Here is a 25,227-nt window from a genome sequence, read left to right as displayed (position 1 = left end):
AATGATTAACATGGATGCTGTGAGGTTAATATCATTCCTCTTTGTAAAGATCTGTGAGCTCCTCAGACTGGAAAAACTGAAGAACAACAAATTTATTCAGTGCTTGCATCTCTGATGCACAAGGTGATGGATGAGATGTTGAACAATAATTCTACATGAAGATACACCCTTCTTTATCCTTCTTGGAGTACCTGATTTGACAGGGTTTCAGATAATTTGTTTCACACGGGACAACAACCAAGCAATTATTTCTGATTATTGTGCTTGTATTCCTGAATACTTTGAAAACAGAAAAATTCTTTTGAGTAACAGAAAAAAATGGCAAATACTTTTCTGTGTGCATGTCATGTCATGTTAAATTAACATAAGTTACATGAAATTAGCTTACAAAAGAGAGAAAATCATTGGCATGGATGTAATTACGCAAGTCTTTCTGATTTGAGATGCCAAATGTATTGTCTCCTAGGACAGGAAAGAAGTATGCTCAATGCAAGTGTCAGAAAGGCCAAAACAGTCAAATGGATGCACAAAAAAAATGTTGGTTTCCAGAGACTACATTTCTTTAAATAGTAGTCAAACACAGAAGTGGAGAAGGCAGTAATAGTGAATCCCACTTATCTCCCTTACTACAGTTTCCAAAAATTCAGAAGTCCTTATTCTTCCCGTGAGGAGAAAGGTCTGCCAGGTTGCGAACAGCATAGTCAAGCGCTCTACACTTCTTTGCACATTCCACAGTAGCTGTTACAAAGTTCTTCCTGCAGGACTTCTATATAGTGACAACGAAATTCTGGTGCAAGGCCACTGAATATGGAAAATTTCTGGATCTACTGGTGCAAACTGACATGCAGATAGACCAGCTGAAACTCTGCAGCACAGATACCCTATCTTCTCAAAGAAAGCTGACAGAGAACATTTAGTCTTACTTCTGAAAAACAAGTCACTCTTTTTCTATTTTCAGGAGTATTTTTATGTCAACACAGAGTTTTATGGATAAGAACTTTGCTTTCATAGTTGAAGGAGCACTGTCTGGATTGAGACTGCTTTTAAAAGAAAGTTACCTGATGCTACCAGATATTATTAACAATAAAAAAGCAAATGTTTCATCATTAAACATTAATAGTTTAGCATTGGCAACAGAATTGTATAGATAGACATGTCTTGTTTGATTAATATTTTACTGCAGATTTAAATGTTAAAATGGAAGGATGCCAGAGAGCATAAGCAGTACCACCAGCAATCAGGGCCAGGCTTGAATTAAGGATGGATATAAATAAAGCTGTAAGGATACCACATTCATCATTAAGAGCATTTAGGTGAGAGGCGTCATTGGATAATGTCGGGGACTCCAAAGTAAAAGTTGGAGTTGGGAGAAGGAGAAAGTTAGGAATAGAAACAGTTCAGCTGGTGGGTAAAAAGGACCCTGGCTGAGCAGGCATAAAAACAATTCAGGAAAAAGGCCTGGGACACAACTAAGAAGCAAAAATAAAAAAGTACCCTCTGGGTTCCCTTATATAAGGAATTGGTGCGGTACTCCACAGATGAAGTTCACGTGGCAGCCCTCACCAAGTGTGAATTATAAAGCCTTCACTCTCCAGGAGATTGGTTAAGGCCATCTATGGAACTGGTTGTACCTTGCTTAGGCATAAGCAAGGCTTAGTAGTAATAAATTTGCAAACTGATATATTTTCTAGAGGACTTCTTTTGGTGTGTATTTGCTCTGTATTTTGCTCAAAACACAAGTTGCTCATAAGAGAAATGCTCAAAGCATCTGAATACTCAAGTCTCTAGTTGACATATAAAATCATGCAATATCACATTGTATATAAGAATTATAATACAAAATTATAATAATAGTATATTGTTTGGAGAAAAAGACATTTTCTAAAGCCTTAAACATATGTTTAGATAAAAATTATACCAACTTAAGTAGTTTGAAAAATAAATTGAGGGCTGGAAGGTAGGGATGGGCCCATGAACTTGCAGGAAGGGACTGGGTTGTGTGGGGACTGCTGAACAGTGAAACACAGGTAAGAAATTACCAACTAAGTACTGGCATCAATGCCTGGCTTACTTGAAAAACTGAATGAAGATACTTTTACTTCCTGCCCATTTCTGAAACGTGATGAAAACTGCTCTGGATTATAGTTGTAATACAGAGGCACAGTAGCTGTCTGAAGTCTTTCCAGAAGCGCAGGACCACTGGAATGCAGTAATGTTTGGAAGCAGCAGAGGGGATCATAAGCGAGTGGCTTCCTTCACATAGAATCAAGCCCTCTGAGGATAATTAATTTATCTGAGAGCCTAGTCATAAGCCTCAGAAACTAGGGAATGTAAAAGGAATCCAAATGGAGGAGAATGATTAGGAATTGGTGAATGAAGTATTTTGTGAAACTTTGTGCTGGCAGAAGAGCACAAAGCAGCTACTTGGGGCAAAGATATGTTTTTGGCAACAAATACCTAAACCAGCTTCTTTTCTTCACACTAGTGTTACAAGTCAGATTGTGTTAATATCTGTAAATCTCTTTGAGATCTTACAATGGAAATTACTATTCAAGTTTTATAAAAATATTATATAAAGGAAAAGTTACAGTGCCAGAATATATACAATGAATCTTTGGGTAATCATTATTCTTCCATGTTTCAAGAATTGTTTGACAAGTTTTTAAATTATTTCTCTGGGAACTGGTCTGACTGAAATGTGTTTATCTTTTGCCTTTTGTTAGCTCATGTTTGCATTTACTGTCCATTAATAATAGATGAACACAACAGCCTAAGGTACTTGATTCTTTTATGAACTGATTATTCCACATTTCAGCTGTACATAACATCAACAGCATAGGGAAAAGTGGAATGTGGCAAGAAGCCCAGGAAAAGGCAAGTCGAGTTGGATTGGGAATTAGCTGGAAGGATAATAATCCTGCAAGCCAATATTCATTAAGTAATTTTATGTGCGGTAGAAGAAAATCATGATACACACTTGGCACCTGGAGACTTTAAAATGCAAAGAAAAATATTTCAATAACTGTACAAATTGGTTAACAATTGTGATACTAAACAATTATTTCTGTGGTCCCTTGATCCAACATGATTCAGTTTTCATCAGTGCTATTCTGAAGCCTCAATATGTAATCTAAAGAATTGATTATCAGACAGTCTAGCTGCTTTCTGAGATGTTATACAATCCTTCCTACCATTTTCCCTTTTTCAGTCAACATTTGGCCTACATCCAAACAATGTTCACTTTAACAATGTGGGATTAAGCTTCTGGAGGTGCTTGGGCATATCCTGGGGCCTAGGCAAGGCCTATGAGAGCATGCAAATACATCAAAACTGTAAAAAAAGAATTTCAAATGTTTAATAACTAATAATAAAAGCAGATAAAAAACAGTGTACTTAAACTGCGCTTCTGGACTAAATTAATGTCTGTTCTTAAACTATTAAATGTGATCCAAAATAACACTACCACCTTCCAAGGTAAGATGCTTCATTCCTTTTGTAGCTAGTGGTTTGCACCAAACTGCATGTTTTACTTATGCAACTCTTCTGATAAATCATTCAATGGACAAATAATATAATTATAAATTAATTACAGAATAATATAAGTAATATAAGATCCATTGAAAAGCAAATGTTATATTACTAGTAACAACTTCGTTTAACTAGCCATGTAACTCACCTAGATGGACAGTTTCCTCTCAAGGGAAGCTACTGGAATATCCCATTTGGCAAAGATCAGTCCTACTCTATATATATGAACATCTGTTCATCAGTGAAAAAGATACTATTTACGTGAATGTAGGAAGTAGACAGAGATTTGGTTTTGTTTGGTTTGTATTTCAACTAGCTTTTCTCATTCATGTATCTCAGTGGATCAGACTTGTAACATGTGTAAGGGAGTCCTTACACATCTTACTAGATTTATACAATGGAAAAAGTGTTTTTTTCTTAGCTCACAAAATCATAGCTTCTTCAATGACAGTAACTGTTAACAATATTTACCTGTTGTTTTGAAAGTGAGTATCTATGTGGTATTCATTTGCAGGAAAAAAATATGTTCTGAAAAAAATTTCATAAATGAATATATGTAATGCCTCAAATTCGCTATTCATGGAGGCAATCTGATATACATATTGACCTATGTTTTCAGGTATAATATCTAGTACTTCATGTTTATTAGCTTATGAAAAATCTGACTGGAGTGTGTACAAATCACTGCCTCCTCCTGCGGGTCACAGACTAATGCGAACTTGAGAAAAATAGCTCCTGATCCCCAGCAAAAAGTATACTATTAGATTAATAATGACTTCATACAAAAAAATGCTGCTGGCATATATTTTTCTGTCAAATTACCTTCAAGGTCTTTGCAAGCTCACTTTCTGAAACAAGGATCCACACTGTGTAGAGTGTTGTTGAATTTATAAGTCACCATCTTGGCTATAAATATGTGAAGGATTAAAATTTTTGACAGTTCTTACAATAAGACTTCAATTGAGAGCAGAAATAATGGAGATAAAGTGCAGTGCAGTTATTAAGTTAGGAAAGAGAGATTATTCTATTTTCACCTTTGGCTAATTTACTTTACCTCTGTGCTCTTCAGTCATACATGAAAAACAGATAAAATGCAAATTGTTGCTTGTGCCTGTAATCTTAGAGTCCTAGATTCAGCTTTAATTTGAAGAAGATTTAATTCCAAATGCAAGAGAATTGAAACTCGCTAGTTTATTACATGATTTGGTATTAAGTGAAAGAAGTGTAGAAAGTCTAAATAGTGACTAAATACACAATCCATGGCCAAGATAGAGATAGAAGATCAACACCGGGCAAATGAACATTTTGTATTTTAATATAGTGACTCAGACAGGAAGTCTGCATCTTCACATTGGCGAGTAACTGACGTCTACAGTCCCTCGATACCAACCCTTACCCAGTTATAAGATTTCTCAACCGCTGATGCACAACATCAGCATGTGACAAAATCACGCGGCCTTAAATGCATCTGGCATTTGAGATTTAGAATCAGAATGGTTTGGGTTGGAAGGGACCTTAAAGATTCTCTAGTTCCAACTCCCCTGCCATGGGCAGGGACACACTCCACTAGACCAAGGCTGAATTTGCAATAGTAGTTGAATGAATAATAGTAGTTGGCTTATTCTAAACTAAAAACTGAATATTACAAAAACCCAACAAAACTAAACCTCATTTTTCCTTCATCTCTTGAAAACATGTAGTCTTGTAAAAAAAAAAAAAAAGAAAGGATTTTTAATATCATTGAAATGTCCTTAAATGAGGGCTATTATATTTTATTTAAAACAGTTCAAGAGTACTTCTAAATTTCTTAATTCACAGAGTTCTATGGGGGAAAATGGTATTGTCCTGTTTGTCCCTCATTTACAACAATATGCAAACACATGAAAAACTCTAGTGGGAAGGTTGGTCTTGGTATTTTAAGGCATTTAGTACCCTGATACTGAAGAAACAATTTTCTCTGGCTTCACTGGAGGCTCTGCTTGCACAATTGGACACATTGCTTAATTACTCCATGTCTTAATTTTCTCCTCTAAGAAAAAGGTGGGTACCAACTCTAGAGCTAAACATGTTCATGTCTGGCACACCCGGCTGGAGCCATTATTGTGTTGCTGGCTGTATTACTACATCCAAATTGAAGCACTTGTGAGCTTGTGCAAGTACTTACGAATGATCTTTATGACAGTTTCCTGAGATCAGTGTACCTGGGCAGTATAATTTCCATTAGTTTTAGGTATGCCATGCTATGCAATGCTACTTAAATTATGATGCAAGCCTTTGCTTCCTTACAGAAGGCCTTCTTGTACAACTCAATCACCTTGTAGGTACAAAGTTTCTCATCTGTTCACCTACTCAACTACTGGTCAACCCATCCTAATCTATCTTCTAATGAGATCAACTAATCTGCTTCTGTATTTTTCTTAATTACTAACTCTTCTATGTTTCCTCATTTTCTTCACACTAGCTCCATACTTCCATCTTTTCCATCCAAATAAATAAACTAAACAAAAAGCCCTCAAAGGGTCTGCTACCTTTGTTTCCCTTTACCTCTGAAGTAATACTTCATTCTCCTTCCTCATTTTCATTTTTACATTACCTAAGCCATGAAGTTTATTTTTACTGGCTGGAGTTCCCTTTTATACTCATATTCTAGAGCCTCCTTCACTATCACTCCCTGCATCATGCCTTCTATGTTCACTTAATGATAATTGTGAAACTGAGATCATAGCCCTTATCCTTATTCTTTATCCCTACTCTTTTGAACTACAAAACTTAATTTTGCTCCATGACTTTAGTCACCTTCCATCACCTTGTTGCATTTTCCTCATACCTAGCATCAATGAATAAAAGCTTCTCTATCGTCCCCTCCCCCCCAATCCCACACACAGATTCTCAAAACACTGTTTCTAATATCATCCTTTCAGTTATCACTGTTATTGCTGTAAGCAATTGCACCTCCTCCAGCAACTCTCTGGTCTTTATTACATTATTTTATTTGTCTTTAAGGCACATTCTGTAACACCTTATTCATGACCAAGTAGCAGATAGGTTTCTGTCTATGGTCAATCAATAGTATCACCTTCATTTTACACTTTCAAATAAATCTTTCTCTGCTTTCTGTGATGCTAGTTTTCATTCCTGAAAAGAGCTCTGCAAAAATCTGTAAAATTACACACAGTCTTTCTTTAAATCCTCTTTATAGTAGTGTCTCTACAACAGCTTGATAGGAGAATTCTAGTCTCTATTATTGTGCTAACATTATCCACATTATTTCTGTTTATTTCCCTCTTTCCAGCATTGCCACCTGTCCTAAACCTGTATAGCAAGAGCTGTTTGGTTCACCTCTAAGCTTACACAGTGCCCAACCAAACTTCTAATGCATGGCTTGACTTTAAGACTTATTATAAATCAATGATGTCTAATAATTGTGTTTCATAATGTTTTGTTGAAGGTGGTGGGATTGAAATCCTCTTCAAATGAGCATACACAAACTGGTTATAAAATGACTATACTCGCTGAGCAGAACTGAACACAAGATTCTAAATTTCTCACCAGTTTTCAGGTCAAAAAACACAAACCCCACAGACTTTTCTACTCATGGTCACCTAGCATTTTGTCTGTCCTTAGTCAGAGACAAGTCAACAATGGACTTTGGAAGATTTCATGACAAAATAACAAATAAGAAAAACTAAAATGCTAAAGATAAACGTGAGAAGGAGGTAGTGAAAACTCTGCAGATAAAATTTGCAGTGCATTAGAAGTATGTTTATGTCTCCTGCTAACACTTCTTACACTGCAGTTTGAAACAAAAGATCCAATTTACCATATAGAAGATGAAAAATAACCCCCAAAACTCAAGCCAGAAAAAAAAGCCCAACTTGGAAAAAAAAAAAAAAGATTTGTTGCCTGTTGCAGTCAGAGTCCTGAGAATCCCTAAATTTCTTCATGGAATTTTTGTTTACTCTAAAAGAGTCAAACAATTAAAGACAGATATTTATGCATTTACATAAGCCTTCAGGAGGATATTTTAAGATTTTCTAGCTTGACTAAGTCTAGCAAGACAGACATTTTTAGGGCATATATAAATGTGTTTGGTGAGAATGTCAAAACAGTGAAATTTTAACGTGCTTTCCAAATCTCTTACATACATGAAGATGTAGCCCTGTTTCCCAAGAAACAGATTGTAACAGTAGCCTAAAAGAGAAAAACATCCCTGCCCTTCTCACAGGACTGGACTATTAAAAGCTGAACAAGGCAGTTTTGTCTAGATGAAAGCATTAACCATTTTAACACAGAACAGAAAAGAAGAAAAAAACAAAGGTTATAGGGCTTTGGGATGATACTTGAAATACCAAAAAATATTACCTCAACTTTTTCACATTCCATCCAAATATAGAAACCTAAGTTTCTGTATTACCACACCTTTTACAAATAAAGGTTGTACTCTTTCTGGCAGAGCTTATTTAACAAACTCAACAGATATTATACATAAATTTAGGCCACGTTTCAAACTTTAAGTTCTGGTCATTTAAGAAGTGTTTCTGGTCATGTAGAAGATACATATTTGGCACTAATGTTTTCAGGAGTTGGATGATGAGACAAACTCAGAGTTTGGCAAGAGTTTTGGCCCTTCATCCTGCCCAGTTGATCTGTGGAAAGATTTTAATGTTCTAACTTCTAATCATTATCTCAGCCAAATGGCATGATAGTTGCCAAGAATAAGTAAAGTCTATGAAAAGTAAAACTTTGGACAAAAAAGAAAGGACTTGAAAGTTTGGGCTATTATAAAACTTACAAGGTTGTTTATTTGGAAGCATATTAAGTTGCTAGGTGACATAATGGAGCTCAAGTTCTTGAACTGCCAGCCCCACTATATATTATGACCCATATTATTTTTTTAATTGGAAGAAAACTATAATGGTAAAGGCAGACAATTAGTTGTGACGCTGTAACTATTACTTCGAAATGCAATGGCTGACCTTTTCAAAACATGCAATTGCCAGATCCTGTAACTCATACAGTCACCTAACTGTTTCAAGCCTAGAGGGTGCTTGTGTTCTGTGGTGCACTTTCTTTAATACTGGAGCTGAAGAAGGTTGACACATCTTTGAGGTTTAGCATAAATGCAAATGCTGAGAATTCTTCAAGTACAAGGTGATTTCCCAGGGAAGAGACAAAGAAGATCTCAAACACAATAAATTTAAAGCAAACAAAAACTTTTCAGGCCTTCATCATAAGATGCAACCTCTAGACCAGTCCATTATCTGGAACAGTTAGATGTCACCTTTAGGCTCCATTTTCCAAGACTTTCTTCAAAGTTCTAAGAAATACAAATTCTGAAAACAGTTCTTTTTGTTTGGTAATAAGAAAAAGATGTCCTACAATTCCTGCATCTTTGTAATCAGCTCTTTACCACTAGTAACAATCCTCTGTTCCAAATCTTACGAAAATTTTAAGAGCCAAATTACTTCCTAAGGTAGGCCTCAAGAGAAGACTTCTGTTAATCAGCAATTCTGTAATTGCGGATTAAATTAAGTGGCCTTTTATCTTCCACAATGGCACAAATTTTCCTTTGCTTAACACTTTTAAAATCCTATATGAAAATACTCACATATCAGCTAGTCATAACTCAAGAGATACAAAAAAACTAGAGATTATCTATTTTGAAATTGGAAGTGACTTTAAAGCTACAAAATCTGACTTCTTGTATAAGACAACATAAAACTTTGTCCATTAGTTCCTAAAGTAAATTGATAATTTCTTATTGAAGTAGAATCTCTCTGAAGATGACCACTTTTTGAAACTGCTTTGAACCTCATAAAGTATTTATCAGCACTTCTTGTTCCTAAGCACAAATGAAGCTGCATTCAACCCACTGAAATAAATGCAGACAACAACTGACCTTGTTCTTAAATTGTTGGAATGATTGAACCAAGTGAGGAAAAGTTTTATCTTTTCTTTTCTTTCTTGACCATATCTGAGGGTATGAATTTCCCCTAAAAGGATAACATAAAATGTTGAACTTTAGATTTAAATATCTTAGGAACTGTATATGAAAATGAAAACCACGGTGATGAGATTCAGAAGAACCACAATCAGTTTCTTACTATCTTCTGTACTGGACAAGCTGAAGTAGACACAGAACACAGAGACTAGGAAAATAAGAGTCAGTAAAAATAGAAATTTGATTTCTTACAGATGAAAAGAAGACTTCAAGATGTACAAGAAGATAAATAATCAAGCTGTGCAAGTTCTTTGACTTCGAGATTTTTATTTTATATTTTCTGCGAAATGTGCAACTGTTGACCAATCTAATTCGGAGCAGTGTATCCCTTACAGCTTTGCAAATTATGAAGTTGACAGAAGGTTTCCTACAGCCTAAAAGGTATAACTGAGAGCATGGGTTTTTTTAATGAACTCAAGATTACATGTTGACAATGACCTTAAACAGAAAACAGACACAGATTACACCCAGGCAGGGACATACTATAATGGTTAAGGTAACAAAAATGGTTAAGATAATAAAATAAGGTGAAGTTGAGTCCCATCAGGTGGCTTGGGGGAAGAGAAAGTACTCACTTCCTCTTTGCTTTCTTGTTCATAATATGGTTCTAGAAAGATGCTTGAAAAAGACTTTTTGGAACAGAGGTTCTTGATTTATCCTTATCTCTTATCCCTGCTAAGATAAGTGGTCATGTAGTACTCTGGATCCCTTTCCCCCCATTGGGTGGGGCGGCCCAGTTCTAGTTCCATTTCCATCTGAGGAACCATTCCGAGGTCTTGAAGGATAGGGAAAGGGAACTCCAGCATCAGAGGTTTCTTCAGGCCCTGAGCCTGGAGGGGAGAGGTGCCCTCCCCTCTTTTCCCCACCCATGTGGTCCCATGGCCGGCACAGAGACAGCACACTGGCGTGGAGAGGAGGCAAGAGAGCGTTTATTGTTGGGGATGTTACATTTATAGGGTTTAGGAGGATTCACAGAGTAACCAATTACAGGTTGCAGGAAGGGGTTAACAACCAATAGGAAGGGGTTAAAAGGGGCCAATGAGAACACCTCAGGATATCTCCTCAGGACATTCCTGCATGGCATACACTTGTCGTGGGGGGTGTTGGGAAGAAGAAGCATGTGTTTGCAAAGAGACCACAAAAAGCCATTTTAAGACATGTTTAAACAACAGCTTTCCCATATAATGCAGGTTTAGTGTCACATAGTACTCTTTCATAACTTTATCATGTTTTCTCTAGCATCCAAAGGAAAGAATCAAGAACCATGCCTTCCATTTTCCTCTGCTTTCCAGTGTGTATTTATTCACCTGAAATTATTTCAATTTTTTTCTTATGTCTGTCTTAAAAGATTCTTTTACTTCCACATCAATTACTCATAGTATATTCATACACTCCCATAGAGCCTCTCATACTTAGCCTTTGCTAAATAAATCAACTCCTACAGGTTTGTTGTCTTACAGCAAAATCTCCGTCAGGTTAATCATTCTAGTAGCCCCTGTACTCAAAAACTTGCAGAAACAAAAAGAAATGACCATAAACACACAGGGAAAGTATGCTGAAGGTCTCACCAAGACTCTCTAAAATAGTGTGAATGCTTTCTTTCCTTTGTAGAACACATTCTTGATTCACTGAAGAACCACAGCTGTCTTTTTTTCATTGGCAGCTGTCATCTGGACTTCCACAACCAGAAAATCTTCTGATATTTCTCGCTGAATGGATTTCAGATTGTAGCAGAATATGTTGTCAGTAGTCCTCAGTCCCACATGCCTTCAGCGTTTTGCAACTTGTACCACATTTAATGGTTATCCATATCTATTATTCTAAACCTATCCATATCTATTACTCATTCATCTTTTCCTGTATATCTTTATCCTTTTCAGCACATATAACCCTCAGCCACATCATCATCAGAGTTTAATTAATACACAATCTCATCTTTGGTGCAAAGTTATTAACTAAAATATTACATATGCTCTGCCTCACGAAAGTCTACTAAAAATTTCCTTACAGTCCAAGAACATCCTTTTTCTTAACAAACTATAACAGAGCACCTTTGACTCAGTTCTCACTCCTCTTATAATTCTTCTGCTAATCTCCCATCTTGTGCAGTCAGCATATTACATACTCCACAGAAGAGGAAAACCTGGATAATTTTGATGCTTTAATTAATGATACAGATTTTGTTTCGCAGAAGGACTAAGCCTGGAGTGCTAATTCTGATTTGGGTGCTACTGGGTTAACATGCCAGTCTTGAAGGCATTGTGGAGCACAACACAGAAGCACTCCAGCATTTCTGCAAGGACTGCTGTGTAACAGAAAGAGTATTTTAGAAGACAATCGTGTCCTTTCTGTTATCTTTGTTCTTCTCTTGCTATGCAAGTGACCATTCTGCAGGTGGCCCAGAATTCCTTCCCCGCTCTCAGAAATTCAGCCTATGATTTCATTCTGGAAGCAACTTGAGCCTGAGCTGGCTCATTGGCTTCTCTGTGCAGGCCAGATTGTATTCAGACTAGTCCTGTGTAAAACCAGCGTGTCTTCACTGTGCCATTGGTTCAGAGTTTACAGGTCAGACTTTGTGTTGAAGAGCGGCACCTAAACCATTTGCAGAGCAGACTTGATCCCAGAAGCAGTACAGTCTCATTCACCAACTCCATACTCCAGCTACTGAAAACCAGCAGACACAAAATGGCTTTCCTCACAATTAACTGCAGTGTTACAACGTCTACTGCCCACTTAATTCAGATCCAGCTAAGCTGCTAAATAACACAGTTGACTATTACATTTGCAGTTTTCAAACAATACTGTACTCTCCTGCATCTGTTTCATTACAAAACCAAAAAAAACACAACAAATTAACCCAGTTCCCGGGCCTTCAGTTACACAGCCCAATTCTTTCAGAATTCTGGGACTGAAATAATTTACGCTTACCTCCCAAATCCTGATCTTCCAGTCTAAATTCATTGAACACTCTGATTTCTGCTTCCCTCTTGGTTGCATTTGTTTCTCTCTCATATTTCCCTCTTTTAGTCACTTCTGCCTCTAACATTACCTTCAACATCCCCATCCCTACACTGACAAGACATAAACTTTTCTGTAGTTTCGGAGCAATGTTGAGAAGATACTGTCTATTCCATTATCCTATTTCAATGTCCTAGTTTTTTTTTTCATTCTTTATTTAACCACCAAGTAATATTTTCCATTTGTTTTCATTTTTACCCTTTTGACTTTTGCACTTGACTTTGGATGGTGATTAGTCCTTTTCCATTTTATTCCCTGAAGGCTCACTACGTACGCCTCATATGCTTTCTGAGACAGTTATTTATTCATTTGGGAGAGAAAAACCTTTTCCCTACTGTTTTTCTTATTCGGAATACAAGTTCAACATACTTTTACCATATCCAAGTAGAAGAAATTTCTATCCTCCTCCGTAATCATGTCCCTGATTTTCCACTTAAATTAAATTAGTTTACTTGTAATCACTTGTAATCTGATCTCTACCACTATGTCTCACCAAAACGAACGCCAAAATACTATCATGTTGACTCTTCAGTAACCACTTCACAGAGTAATGGGGTCCTGTTGTTACTGCTCTGTTTTAGCTCTTGTAACAAGACGACACCCTTTATTTCCCACTAGCAGTTTTCCCCCAACCCTTTTTATACTAGAATTAAGGACTCGATGCCTTCATTGCCTGTAATCTAGGTATTTTGCTTCAATTTCCCTTTATGGTGTTTCAACCACATAACAAGAGACTTCCCTTGAGCCTTACACGGATGAGCCGAGCCCGAGCAGAGCCGTGCGGACACACAGGTACGGCACAACAGGTCAGGCGGGGAATTCCTGGCATGCCCACGGAGCGCTCCACACGCCACACCAACCCCGCACCTCTGGGATGGGCAGTGTGTACAGGCTCCCTGTCCTCCCAGCCGTGACACTGCGGCCTCGGGGAGCACCGCTGGCGGGGAATTGCCATTAAGGGCCAGGCAGGCAGTCATCCCTCGCAGGTGGAGTCCGGCTCCTCCCTTCTCCAAGCCCCTCCAAGGCCACCCGAGGGCGTGAGGTGGCTCGGGGCCGCCTCCCATCGCTGCCGGTGGCGGAGCGTGCGGGGTTACCGCGCTCGGTGACCGTGCTGGGTTACAGTGCCGGGTTACAGTGCCGGGTCACGGTGCCCGGTCACCGTGCCGCGCCGCCGTTGCCAGGGGCTCGGCGGGCAGCGATGGTGAAGGAAACTATCCGGGTGTACGCGCGGGTGAAGCCGCTGGGCAGGCGGCAGCAGGCGGGGGTAGGCCGGGGAGCTGTGCCGCTGTGCTGCCAGGGGTGGAGTGGGGCTGCTGGGGAGTGCCGAGGGCCGTCCCGGGGGCCCGCGTCCCCTCGGGAGCGGGCAGGGAGCGGGCCCCCCTCCCTGCAGGGAGCTTGGCCGGCTGGTGAGGGCGGAGGGGTGGGTACGGGAGCGGGGAAAGCAACAGCCCCGTCCTGCGCTGCGAAGCCTTAAGAAGTTCCTAAAATCACGAAGTAGCGCTTAGGCTGTAACTGCTGGGGGAAGGGGCGAGGAACTTTCTTTCCAGCCTAGTTTGTTAGAGAAAGGCTCCGCAGGAAAACACTTGACACTGGTCACCGGGTTTATGCAGTTCAGCACCGTTCTGACCATGGGAGGGGAACGTGTAGCTCCCAGGGTATAGCTGTACTTGCAAGGAATAATAAAGATAATGAAAGTGTTCCTCAGAAACCGTGCATTTAGGTCTCTCATTTGTCTTCTGGTTTTAAACCAGCTCAGCTCATTTTGTCATAGCCTTTCCTAATGTATTCTTCCAGGGTTTTTTGGGAGAGGTTTGCACTTGGGGCTGTGCTTTGTTTCTCACAACACCACGGATATTGAAGTGGTTTAGTAAGCAAGTATGTCAGGCTACACTTTTGTTTCAAGTATTGTTGTAGTGTTTACATGGTGACAGAATAAGGTTGGTATATGCTGGCTTTGTTGTATAATAACAAAAGGCGGATCTGGTCAAATATTTAGTGAAATTTGTACAAATTTTTTCTTGAGGCAGTTACAGGTGCTAAACTTACATAAGTGTTATGTCTAAGGGCTATGCTGTTCTATTGGTGAAATTATGCTGTGAATTCATATCCATGCTTATTAGAGTTATTCAGTGGATGATGAGGGGGATCTTCTCTCCAGTCTGGAGATTACTGTGCCACGTGACTTAGCAGATGGGTTCGTCAATAATAAACGAGAGACCTACAAGTTCAAGTGAGTAAAAGCATTATCTTTGCTTCTTCTGCCTTTAGTGATTGCTATCTCTATGTGTAGTGATACAGATGTACAGAATCAGGAAAAGTCCAATCTTAAGTTTTGGTATAGGTGGGTTTATTTTTATACAGCTCCCTAGCAAGAGGAGTACTTCAGCATATGCTCTTCACCACGAGTTTGATAGCATTGGGTAAAGTTGTCTGTCCACTACAAGTCATTATACGTTTCTAAGTCTCGTCTCAAAGGTTGCATTTTCATTTATCAATTCTTCCCTTTTTACCAATTGTTTTGAATTTGTGTATGACGAGTGAATGCAGGGCTGTGTGTGCTCTTGTGATCTAATTAATTGTCGTAGGCTAGCTAAAAGTTGTCTTGATGTAAAACGCTCTGTTTAGGTAACTGCGTTTCAGACATTACCAAAACAAGATATAGAAAAACAGAAGTAGTTGAAAGAAACAAAACCTTGGTTATAGAATGTAAATGTTTATTAGGAACTTAAGGTCTCTACCAGCAATATCAATCAAATATTTTCATCACTTCAGCAGAAAACTTTGAGGTAACATTTTATAATTTTGATGATAAATAAAGCTAGATATATAATCACTGCTAATGATGAGGGCAAGGCTGTCTTTTTCCAAGTAGAATATTCTTTATTTTTTTGTAATAATGAACAAGTCGATTTGTTGCTCTATGCTGTTAAAAAAGAGAGCCCTAGATAAACATCTGCACTTCAGATTGATGTCATTTTACATCAGCTAAGGAAATTTGCTTGGGAGGAGAGGAGCTGCCCTCTCCAAATAGATTAATATGCAACATTAGGCTAGGTTGCAGGTGGCCAAGCCTGACTTAATGAATGCTGATATTTTTTTCTGACTTTATAATTTATTAGTAAGTCTGTAGAGGTGGATTTTGAAAAACACCATGTCTTATTACCCATAAGACAATGCAAAAATAATTCTGTGGAGTAAGCATTTATTTTTCCTCCATGAAACTCATTCTTTCTTGCAGTCTATTTATCCTGGTCACATCAAAGATTATTCTCTTTTGGTTTTACTCTCTTGTATGGGAACCAAACACAATCTGGGCTGATTAAGCATTAGCAGGATAGAATGTATGCATTTATGTTTTGTGTATTGCATTTGTCTGCGATACTGTACAAATTGCCTGGGTCAGCGTGGTGCCTTTCCGTATACCCGGTGTCTGCAATGCTTTTCTGCATACCCTGGGAAGTTCTATGTGAGTGTACATTTCCAAGCAGGGGGAACGACTCAGCCAGCAGTCCAGGAGGTTTCTGGAATATATGGATCACAACTTCCTAACATACCATCAAAAACCAATGAGGGGATAAACTCTGCTGCACCACGTATTTGCAAACATGGAGGAACTGATGAGGGATATTAAACCTGGGGGTAGCCTAGGATGCAGTGGCCATGAGATAGTGAAATTCAGGATGCTTGCTCAGGGAGCAAGGCAGAAAGTAGGATCACAACCCTGGATGTCATAAATGCAAATTTCAGCCTGTTCACAGACCTGATTGAAAGAATTCTATGAGACACAGCCGTGGAGAGAAGTCCCGGAGAACTGGCTGATTTTCAAGGATCACCTCCTCCAAACTCAGGAACGGTCCATCCAGATGAACAGCAAATGATGCAAAGGCATCTCAGTGGTGCCCACGGACAGGACAAGAGTGAATGGACACAGACTGAAGTACAGGAAATACAGAAATACAGAATCATAGAATGGTTTGAATTGGAAAGGACCTTAAATATCATCTAGTTTCAACACCCCCTGCCATGGACAGGAAGCCTTCCAGTAGGCCAGGTTGCTCAGAGCTCCATGCAACCTGGCCTTGAACACTCCCAGGTATGGAGCATCCACAGCTTCTCTGGGCAACCTGTTCCAGTGCCTCAGTAAAAAATTTCTTCCTAATGTCTAATCTAAACCTACTCTAAGTTTGAAGCCATTCCCCCTTGTCCTGTCACTACATGCCCTTGTAAAAAGTTTCTCTCCATCTTCCTTGTAAGCTCCCTTTCGGTACTGGAAGGCCACAATCAGGTTACCCCAAAGCCTTCTCTTCTCCAGGCTGAACAATCCCAATTCTCTTAACCTTTCTTCATAGGAGAGATGCTCCATCCCTCTAATCATCTTGGTGGCCCTCTTCTCGACTGTCTCCAAAAGGTTGATGTCCTTTCTGTGCTGGGGACCCCACTGTGAGGTGATCAGATATTGAAACAGGTTGCCCAGAAAGGCTGTGGAGCCCCCATATGTGGAGATACTCAACAGACCCCTATTCTATCTGACTCTCCTTTGAGCAGGGGGTTTGGAGCAGATGGTCCCTTCCAATCTCCAGAATTTTGATTCTGTGAGGCAACTTCAGATATTTTATATAAAAAGTGACAAAACATATTGAATTATATATCTCCTTGTGACCTATAGTAATAGTGCAGCAGAGTGAAGGAAATAGCTATGAAAAAATGTGAGCCTTGCTGTACTGGTGGGATGCTGTATTTGGTTATAGTGTAATCTATTTATCCAGGATTCAGTGTGGTGCCAGTTACAAACACTGATTCTCTTGATAGATTTAAAATACGGTTTAGTTTTTTCTAAGCCACATCATTTTATCAGAGGATTTTATTGTACAGATCTTGTCAAAGCAGCTCTGTGTACAGCCTATTTATGTACAATAGCACAACAGCAAGCTGTGGTTAAGACTACAGGGAAAACATTGTACTAAGTTATGTAAGCCTAATGATGTAAACATTGACTATTACAAACACAAACAAAAATGTATGAATCAAGTAGTGTTTTAGCATTCTAAGAAATTTTTATTTGCTTAATATTTTCAGATTTCAAAAAATTTTTGATCAAGAAGCAAAACAAGATGTGATTTTTGACAGCATTGCCAAACCAGTAGCAGAATGGTACGTTTTGATCTTGCAAGTAATCAGGATGATGCTACTTTTGCTTTTTTTATATTTCTCAGAGGAGAGCTGCCAAGTCTTTGTCTCATTGTTGTGTATATTGATATTTTAATTTTCTAAATACTAACATATCTGAATCTAGGAGATATACAATCCTCTGAGAATTTTATGTATGCAAGGGTTCCATTTTTGACTCCTGAAATAGCACTGCTGCTGTTACCTCTTATGTTGTATAGCCATAGAAATCCACATCTGATTCTTTTTTTTTGTCTGCAGTATAAGCTCACTTCATTGCCTTAGAAAAGTATTCCCTATATTGTTTCATGAAGAGGTAAATCTAATGAAAATCTTATCCCCCTGTTTAGTTTTCATTAAGTTAGGGTTGCTCATTAATACCTGTGGAGATATTCCTAAATTTTGCCCTGTTAGTTTTGTCTTGACATGTAAGGCAGTGCTTTTGGTCCTGTTTTTGTTTTTCATCTCCATTTAATAATCAAGCACTATGCATATTTCACAGTTTGCAAAGGCAGGCATTTAAGACTGATGAAGCTCTCTGCACTCATTGTGTGGATTGAATGCCACTCCAAAACAGGTGGATTTCCCAATATGCCATTCTCTTTGCTTGATTTATTGTCTGAATTGCTGAAGTTTGTACTGGGTTTAGTGGGGGAGAAAATGCCATGCTGCAGGAAGCAGAATTTCTGCATAATGTTTGCTTATCAAACTTACTGCTGAGAATCCAAACTTGTGGGGAGTTGGGAAGTATTACTTTAGATGCCAACTTCTTTCTCATTCGTTGTCTGGAGTTCGTCTAAGCTATGATTCTGCAAGTTATTCCTTGCATCTATTGCACTGTCCTGTGTTTAGGACTGTAGGAAAACAGACATCCTCAGCTGGACACTAAGCCTTTCTCAAGCTGTTATTTGGAAGAAAAATATATCTATCTCTTTATAGTTTAATTTTATTTTTTTGCCTATTTTCTTCTTTGAAGTCCAACATAAAGCAGAAGAGTAATTGACAGTGAAAATGAAGAGCCAGTGAATTTGAAACTTCATTAGAACAAGTTAAAATAGATTTAAAAATAATATTTGTTATAATATTTTCTCACCCAGAAAAGATTTATTTGCTTATCTGACATCATGACATGTAGCTTCAGATTAGCTCATACACTTAACTTTAAATATTTCTGGGTTCAGTGGTGACTGCAGGGAGAAAAAAGTCTTTATCTTATTTGAGTTTGTTTGGAAAGAGAAGGGTTAAAAATCTTGTTGTTACATACTATGGATTTAATTATCCTCTACAAAAACTTGGGGTATCAAAATTAACTAGCAACAGACTGGCTAATTTTTTTCCCTTTGGAGTGTTTTGCTAGAATGTGGAAAGATTTTTCAGTCAAATAATTCATCTATACAGTGCTCTAATAAACAAGAAGTGGTATTCTTTTCCTTTATTTCCTTGGCTGATACAAGACTGTTATATATTAATTTTCTCCATTATGTAGGCTTTAGTTTTGGGCTTTAGATATTTTTAAGTATTTAAAAGTATTTAAATACTATTAAAATCAGTGTTGTTTAGGCATACAGTTATCTCCAAATAGCCAAATCTTTATCTTTAATGCTAAAATTGATTTATAAATTCATTCTTAATGAAATCAAGATTTTGTCTTAGTGTTATAATGTGCTAAAGCTTGTATTCTTGTTCATGTTTGTGTTGTTAGTGATAATACTGAAGGATAATTTTACTTGTGTTTTTGTGATAGAGTAGGTAATAACTGAAGTACGTTCATGTTTCTCATTCACCTCCTTAATTTTTTACGATTTTTTAGGCAAAAATATGTATTTCGAAATATATTTATAGTCATGAGGTTCCTTGGTTAATGGAGTCCTGAACTGGACCTAAAAGTTATTTCACTCTATAGTTAATGACTTGATTTTCCTTTCCATCGTGGGACAATAAGAATTACCCTATTTCTCTGAGAGACCACAGTTTTTCATGGCAAAATGTTCTTCATTATTTGTTTCTTTCAAAGTCAACATTCTCCTGCATGAAAAAGCTGTTGAAAATACATTTCTGGTTTTGGAGTCCCTTTACTAAGGGAACAGTTTTTGTGTGTGTATTGCCAGGGAAAAGAAGTAGTGGGAAAGTATCAATGAAATACTTCAGTAACATTTTAAGGCTCTTTGCCATGCATACTTACAGTCCTGAGAAAATTCAGTTACAGACTTGAATGTTCAAAAAAAAAATTCGTGGGCATTGTTTAAACTAAAACCAGCAATGCAATGCTCAGGATTCTAAAATCTTTCTAGTTTGTTCTTGGATGGAACTTCGATACAACTTTCTTGTCTTCCCCTCACCCCCTTTTTAAATATGCTTTCTTTGATGCTGGGCCACTACTTTTCCTTCTTTAAGTCCAGTTACATTGTCATCTTGCCTGTGGTTTCAGAGGCACCAGACATTAGTTTGTTTAATTTGCTTCTTAAGTCAAAAGTCCCTGCCTCTGCAAACTATTATAAGCATGTGATTTGCTTGAACTTTTTTATTACTTTTTTTGAATCCTTGAGTCATCTCTTGCATGGTTTCTTTTTATCGTTTGGTTGTGCCTTCCTCTTTTCCTTTTTATTTTAAATATATATTCTTGGTAATTCTTTTGTGCAGAGTCAACTTGATGTTTAAGAAGCAGCACTAATTCTGTTATTCTATCAGAAATAGAGAAAATAAATAACATCCTACTTTTACAGTCTGCTAATGATTAAGTATTGTGTTAGCAACAGAACAAGGCTACTCTTAAGATGTTTCAAATGCTAGTGTTATGATTATTAATGCAATCAGAAATTAGGTAAAAAATATTAACTGCTTTGAATTAGTTTTCAGTTCTAATATGGCCAATATTCTGGTATTAGATGTCTTGATTTATTAAAGAATAACATTTGAAAATACATTCTCTTCATATGTCTCATGAAAATGAGAAATACCTCAGCTGTTTATAAACCTAATGACAATCACCTATGTTCTTTTGAAAGATCTGAGAGCCTCCAGGACGATGCTCCCATTGCCTCAGGTTCTGGTTTATTCCATTTTGTCCCTGGATATATTTGTTACACAGTATTGGAAGTAGTGGTTTGGCTCATCTGCACCACAAAAGACCTGTAGAATCTATGTATAATAAAAGGACACTTGTTTTTTTGGATGTCAACTGGAAGCAAAATTGGCTTCAAATTTCCCCTAAACTGAGAAATTGGATAGTAATGCTAGCAGTTCTTTCTGGAAGTGAGTACAATTATGAGGCAATAAAAAGTGAAAAGCATCATTGATGTTTCATTTAAAATGACTACTAGTTGCTTGTGTTTGTTTTGACTTAAATTGCACAGCTTAGAATTGTTCAAGAAGGCTGTTTGTTATAAGTTACAGTTTGACAGCTTTGATTCAGAGTATCTTTGTGCCACTTGTCTGTTTATGGTGGTTGTGGTGGAATTCTAAATATATTTAGAGATCTTAGTTAAAATAGGAAATTATATCACTTTTCTTTTTCCTTAGGAAAGCTCTTTTGAAATTTCTAAGGAAACTTGCCTGCACTAAGGTCTCAAAAACAGTTACATTGGCTTTGACATTACCAATTTAGATTTGTTCCACAAATCTGGCAAAGACATAAAGAAAAAATGTCATACTGAGATAATTTGTTTATTTTAATTAAAAGAAACTTTAGTCTGAGCATCAAATGATAGAAGATACCTAAAAACTGAGTCTCTGAAGATAAATTCTCCCTGAAATCTTGTTTTCCAGATCCTGCAAATTAACTCCTTCCTTTCTTTTATCTTCATTATAATTTCTGGAGGCAGGTTTTGTGAAGACTGTGTTGATTTTTTAAATATATATATATATATATTTATATATATTTTTATATATATATATATAAGAATGAAAGTGAGGGACATTGGTAGAATATTTCAGGTCTGCAAGAACTGAGATGAGGAGAGGGCTATCAGTGTCCCAAGATCAAACTACAGGTGTTTTCTGCTTTTTTTCTTCAGTCTAGTATTTTAATTTTTTAATATTTGAATATTTTTTTCAATCATGTACCTTTTTGTTACTACTCATTTAAAATGAAGATGGCAGAAATCAAATTAAAATAATAATAAGAAGCTGAAATAAACTAACAAAATCAATATAATTACATTTTAAAGTTGAAAGTTGTTTCTGGTTCCCAGGATTTTCTCTTACCTATATATAAACATTTACAGAATTTAGTCCTTAATAAGGGGGTTTTGTTGTTGTTTTATTTATTCATATTATAAATTTAGTAAAAAACTCTCAACTCTTTCAACAAATTAGACTAATTAGGTGAGAAGGAATCTCTGGAGGTCATCTGGTCCAACCTCCTGAGCAAAGCAGGTTTTGTTAGATCACATTTCTTGGGCCCTTGTCCAGTAGAGCTTCAAAAATTTCCAAAGATGGAGATCCCCCAATCCATCTAGGCACCTGTTCCAGGGCTTAATTACTTTTACTGTGAGCAATATTTTCATTATACCCATTTGAAGTTTCTTCTCTTGCAACTTGTGACCACTGCTTGGTGTTCTACCACTGTAAGTCTCTGGGAAGAGTTTGAGTCCATCTGTGTAACAATCCATTGCATAAGGTGATAATTAGGTACATGTATGGCTTTCTCTTCTCTGGGTTGATAGGAAACAGTTCCCTTGACTTCCCCTTGTGTGTGATGTGCTGCAGCCTGAACTAAATTGGTTCTATCAGGCTCAGTCCAGTTTCTTTAGAGCATTTTTCATCTACTGGGGAGCCCAAAACGGGAGACAGAACCCAAGGAGGAGAGTTTCTTTTCTTTTTTGCAAATTTTGGTGGTAACTGTTCTATTTGATTCAGCAAAACCAGTGCAGCAGCAGACGAAGCAGAGTTCTTCGTTGTACTTAGGCAAAAGCCTCCCTAAAGTCTCATTAGCAATGAGCACAGAAGCAAATGAAAAGTTCTGTGTCCATAAACTTTAAATAGAACAAATGATCTTCAGTGGAAATTAAAACAAAATGTAGTCAGAAAAACCAACCACAATAAAACAACCTCAGTCTGCTTTCAGCCTCTGTCTACTGTCACTGGGCTTTATACCACTATTTGTATTGTCTCGGATACCCAAGGACTGAATGATATTTTAGACTGTAGTAACGACCCATAAATTGTCTAGCTCTCACTTGAGGAATTTCTCACTTGAGGAGTGTTAGACAGCTGTAAACATAACATATCTATCAATTTAAGTGGAATTGCTTCCATGAGTTATACTTCTGTATCACACCCTATATTTAGGTGCATGAGACAAGGCATTGGAGCGACTGAAAATGTCAGTACATAACTCTGTAACAACCATTCATTTAAATAGGGGTCCAAAATGAATTTTCAAATGAAAAGCATGTATCTTACTGTGCATGTTTTTAAATCACTACTAATTAGGAGTAAGTTAGAACATGCAAGTTAATTGATAAGCGAGTAAGAAAATTTGAGGGGAAAATCTGCATTGTGTTACTCTCCTTTACATTCATATGAGTCCATACTAGAAAGAATTGTCCTATGCCTGATAATTGATACAAAGTTGTACTAATAGCTTCTACTTAGCAAGATTGTAAGGAAAGAGGCAGGGTTTTTCTAATGTCGCCAAAAAAAGCCCAATAATCCACTGAAACCCTGAGCCCCGTCTTGTTTTTTCCCAGTTATTGTTGAGTTTAATACAAGATGCTTCCTCTCTCTAAATACCTGTTTTTTTTCTTACACTTCTGGAGTATCATAGTTGCAGCTACAGTGCTACAGAATATCTTATTCTTCCTCAGTGTTATTGACTAAGTCCTTATATGTAATGACCATTTCTTATTAACTCTTTTTTTTTCCTCTGGACTCTAAGGATTTATTTTTTTAACTGTCTTACTGCCATGCTTCCCCATGTATCCTGTTAGTCTTTAGTCATCAGGGACAGAGAGGCTGGAGAGCAGCGACGCAGAAAGGGACCTGGGAGTTTGGATTGACAGGAAGCTGAACATGAGCCAGCAGTGTGCCCAGGTGGCCAAGAAGGCCAATGGCATCCTGGCCTGGATCAGGAACAGTGTGACCAGCAGGTCCAGGGAAGTGATTCTTCCCCTGTACTCAGCACTGGTGAGGGGTCCAGTTCTGGGCCCCTCAGTTCAGGAAGGATATTGAGGTGCTGGAGCAGGTCCAGAGAAGAACAACAAGGCTGGTGAAGGGACTCAAACACAAGTCCTGTGAGGAGAGGCTGAGGGAGCTGGGGTTGTTTAGCCTGAAGAAGAGGAGGCTCAGGGGAGACCTCATCACTCTCTACAACTTCCTGAAAGGAGGTTGTAGCCAGGTGGGGGTTGGTCTCTTCTCTCAGGCAACTATTGGTAAGACAAGAGGGCATGGTCTTAAGCTGTGCCAGGGGAGGTTTAGGTCAGATGTTAGGAAGAAATTCTTTACAGAGAGGGTAATCAGGCATTGGAATGGGCTGCCCAGGGCAATGGTGGGTTCTCCATCCCTGGAGGTTTTTAAGATGAGACTGGATGTGGCACTTAGTGCCATGGTCTATAATCACGGTGGTAATGGATCAAGGGTTGGACTTGATGATCTCGGAAGTCCCTTCCAACCCAGCTGATTCTATGATTCTATGATTTGTAGTTAATGGACTTTCTGTTTTCTAGTGTTTAGTAGCCCTGAGAGAAAATTTTTCTTGTGATTTAATCCAATCTCTGCTGAAGCTTGTGTGAAATTTTAATATCCAAAACATGGCATGGCAAAGAGTTGAGCAGCTTAACTATGTTCTTCATGAAGAATCCTTTCCCCTTGCTTGTTTTGAATCTTCTGTCTCTGAGTTCTGTTGATACCCCCTACCTTTTGACTACTCATTACTGTCTTCAGCATTCAGATACTGTGACAGTGGACACTAGAAATTACTAAGGTAGATAAATGAGGTGTTTTATAATAATAATTATTTTGATTTTTCACATCTGGAGTCTAAAATCTGTATAAACTCTGGGCATTTTGGTTTTTGGGAACAGATGTTCGCTGTAATTCTTTTCAACATGTTTCTGCTTTTGTCTCTGACATCCTACTGTAATGGATTAAAATAAGCAAATTGGCAACTACTCAGGCCTTTAAATAAACTTGAGTAAGTTGGAGAATCATTGTGTCTCTTGTGGCGCCAGACCAGCAGCTATCTATACATATGTTGCTTTTCCTCTTATGCAAGGGTTGTTTGCCCTCTTTCTATTTATTAAAATCTTAGCTTATTTATCACTTTTTCAATAAACAAAATGCACAAGAAAAATTGTAGTTTTTCATTTTGTTTAACAGAAGTAGTAGGTCCTTAAGCACAGTAAATCAAATACAAAATTTAAGTTTATTAAGCTTATCTACTGTTTTGGTGGAAATCAGATGGAAGTCAATGGTGAAAGTGTGGTGAATTAGAGAAAGATATTTGAACTAGACTTTTATTAGGCATTTCTGCAAATACAAGTAAGAGATGTGGAAAAACATGATGAGTCTGAATG

At 37.8% G+C, this 25,227-nt stretch overlaps 2 protein-coding genes across 11 annotated transcripts in view; one reads left to right on the top strand and one right to left on the bottom strand.

Annotated features, from left to right (window-relative positions):
- Positions 1-13,606, bottom strand: part of DAAM2 (dishevelled associated activator of morphogenesis 2) — a 221,433-nt gene extending 207,827 nt beyond the window's left edge. The window contains exon 1 of the mRNA XM_051782852.1: positions 13,415-13,606. The gene's annotated coding sequence lies outside the window, so the exon portion shown is untranslated. The remainder of the gene's footprint in view (positions 1-13,414) is intronic.
- The window catches only part of KIF6 (kinesin family member 6), a 163,267-nt gene continuing 151,294 nt past the window's right edge, over positions 13,255-25,227 (top strand). For 8 of the 10 annotated variants that reach the window (XR_007903786.1, XR_007903787.1, XR_007903788.1 and 5 more), the window contains exons 1-3: positions 13,255-13,353; positions 14,668-14,777; positions 17,624-17,698. Coding sequence is in view for 4 of the 10 variants with exons in the window: in XM_051782878.1 (XP_051638838.1) it covers positions 13,255-13,353; positions 14,668-14,777; positions 17,624-17,698 (284 nt within the window). In the remaining 6 variants the exon portion in view is untranslated. Of the gene's footprint in view, positions 13,354-13,698; positions 13,812-13,866; positions 13,954-14,667; positions 14,778-17,623; positions 17,699-25,227 lie in introns of those variants that run through there. The other 2 variants (XM_051782877.1, XM_051782880.1) reach the window with 2 other exon arrangements.

Source organism: Manacus candei, unplaced genomic scaffold (assembly GCF_025592945.1).
Source record: "Manacus candei isolate 608988 ecotype Guabito, Panama unplaced genomic scaffold, ASM2559294v1 h1tg000017l, whole genome shotgun sequence".
Taxonomy (NCBI): Eukaryota; Metazoa; Chordata; class Aves; order Passeriformes; family Pipridae; genus Manacus; species Manacus candei.
Note: the sequence above shows the minus strand (reverse complement) of the source record. Positions and strands in the feature narration are given on the sequence as shown.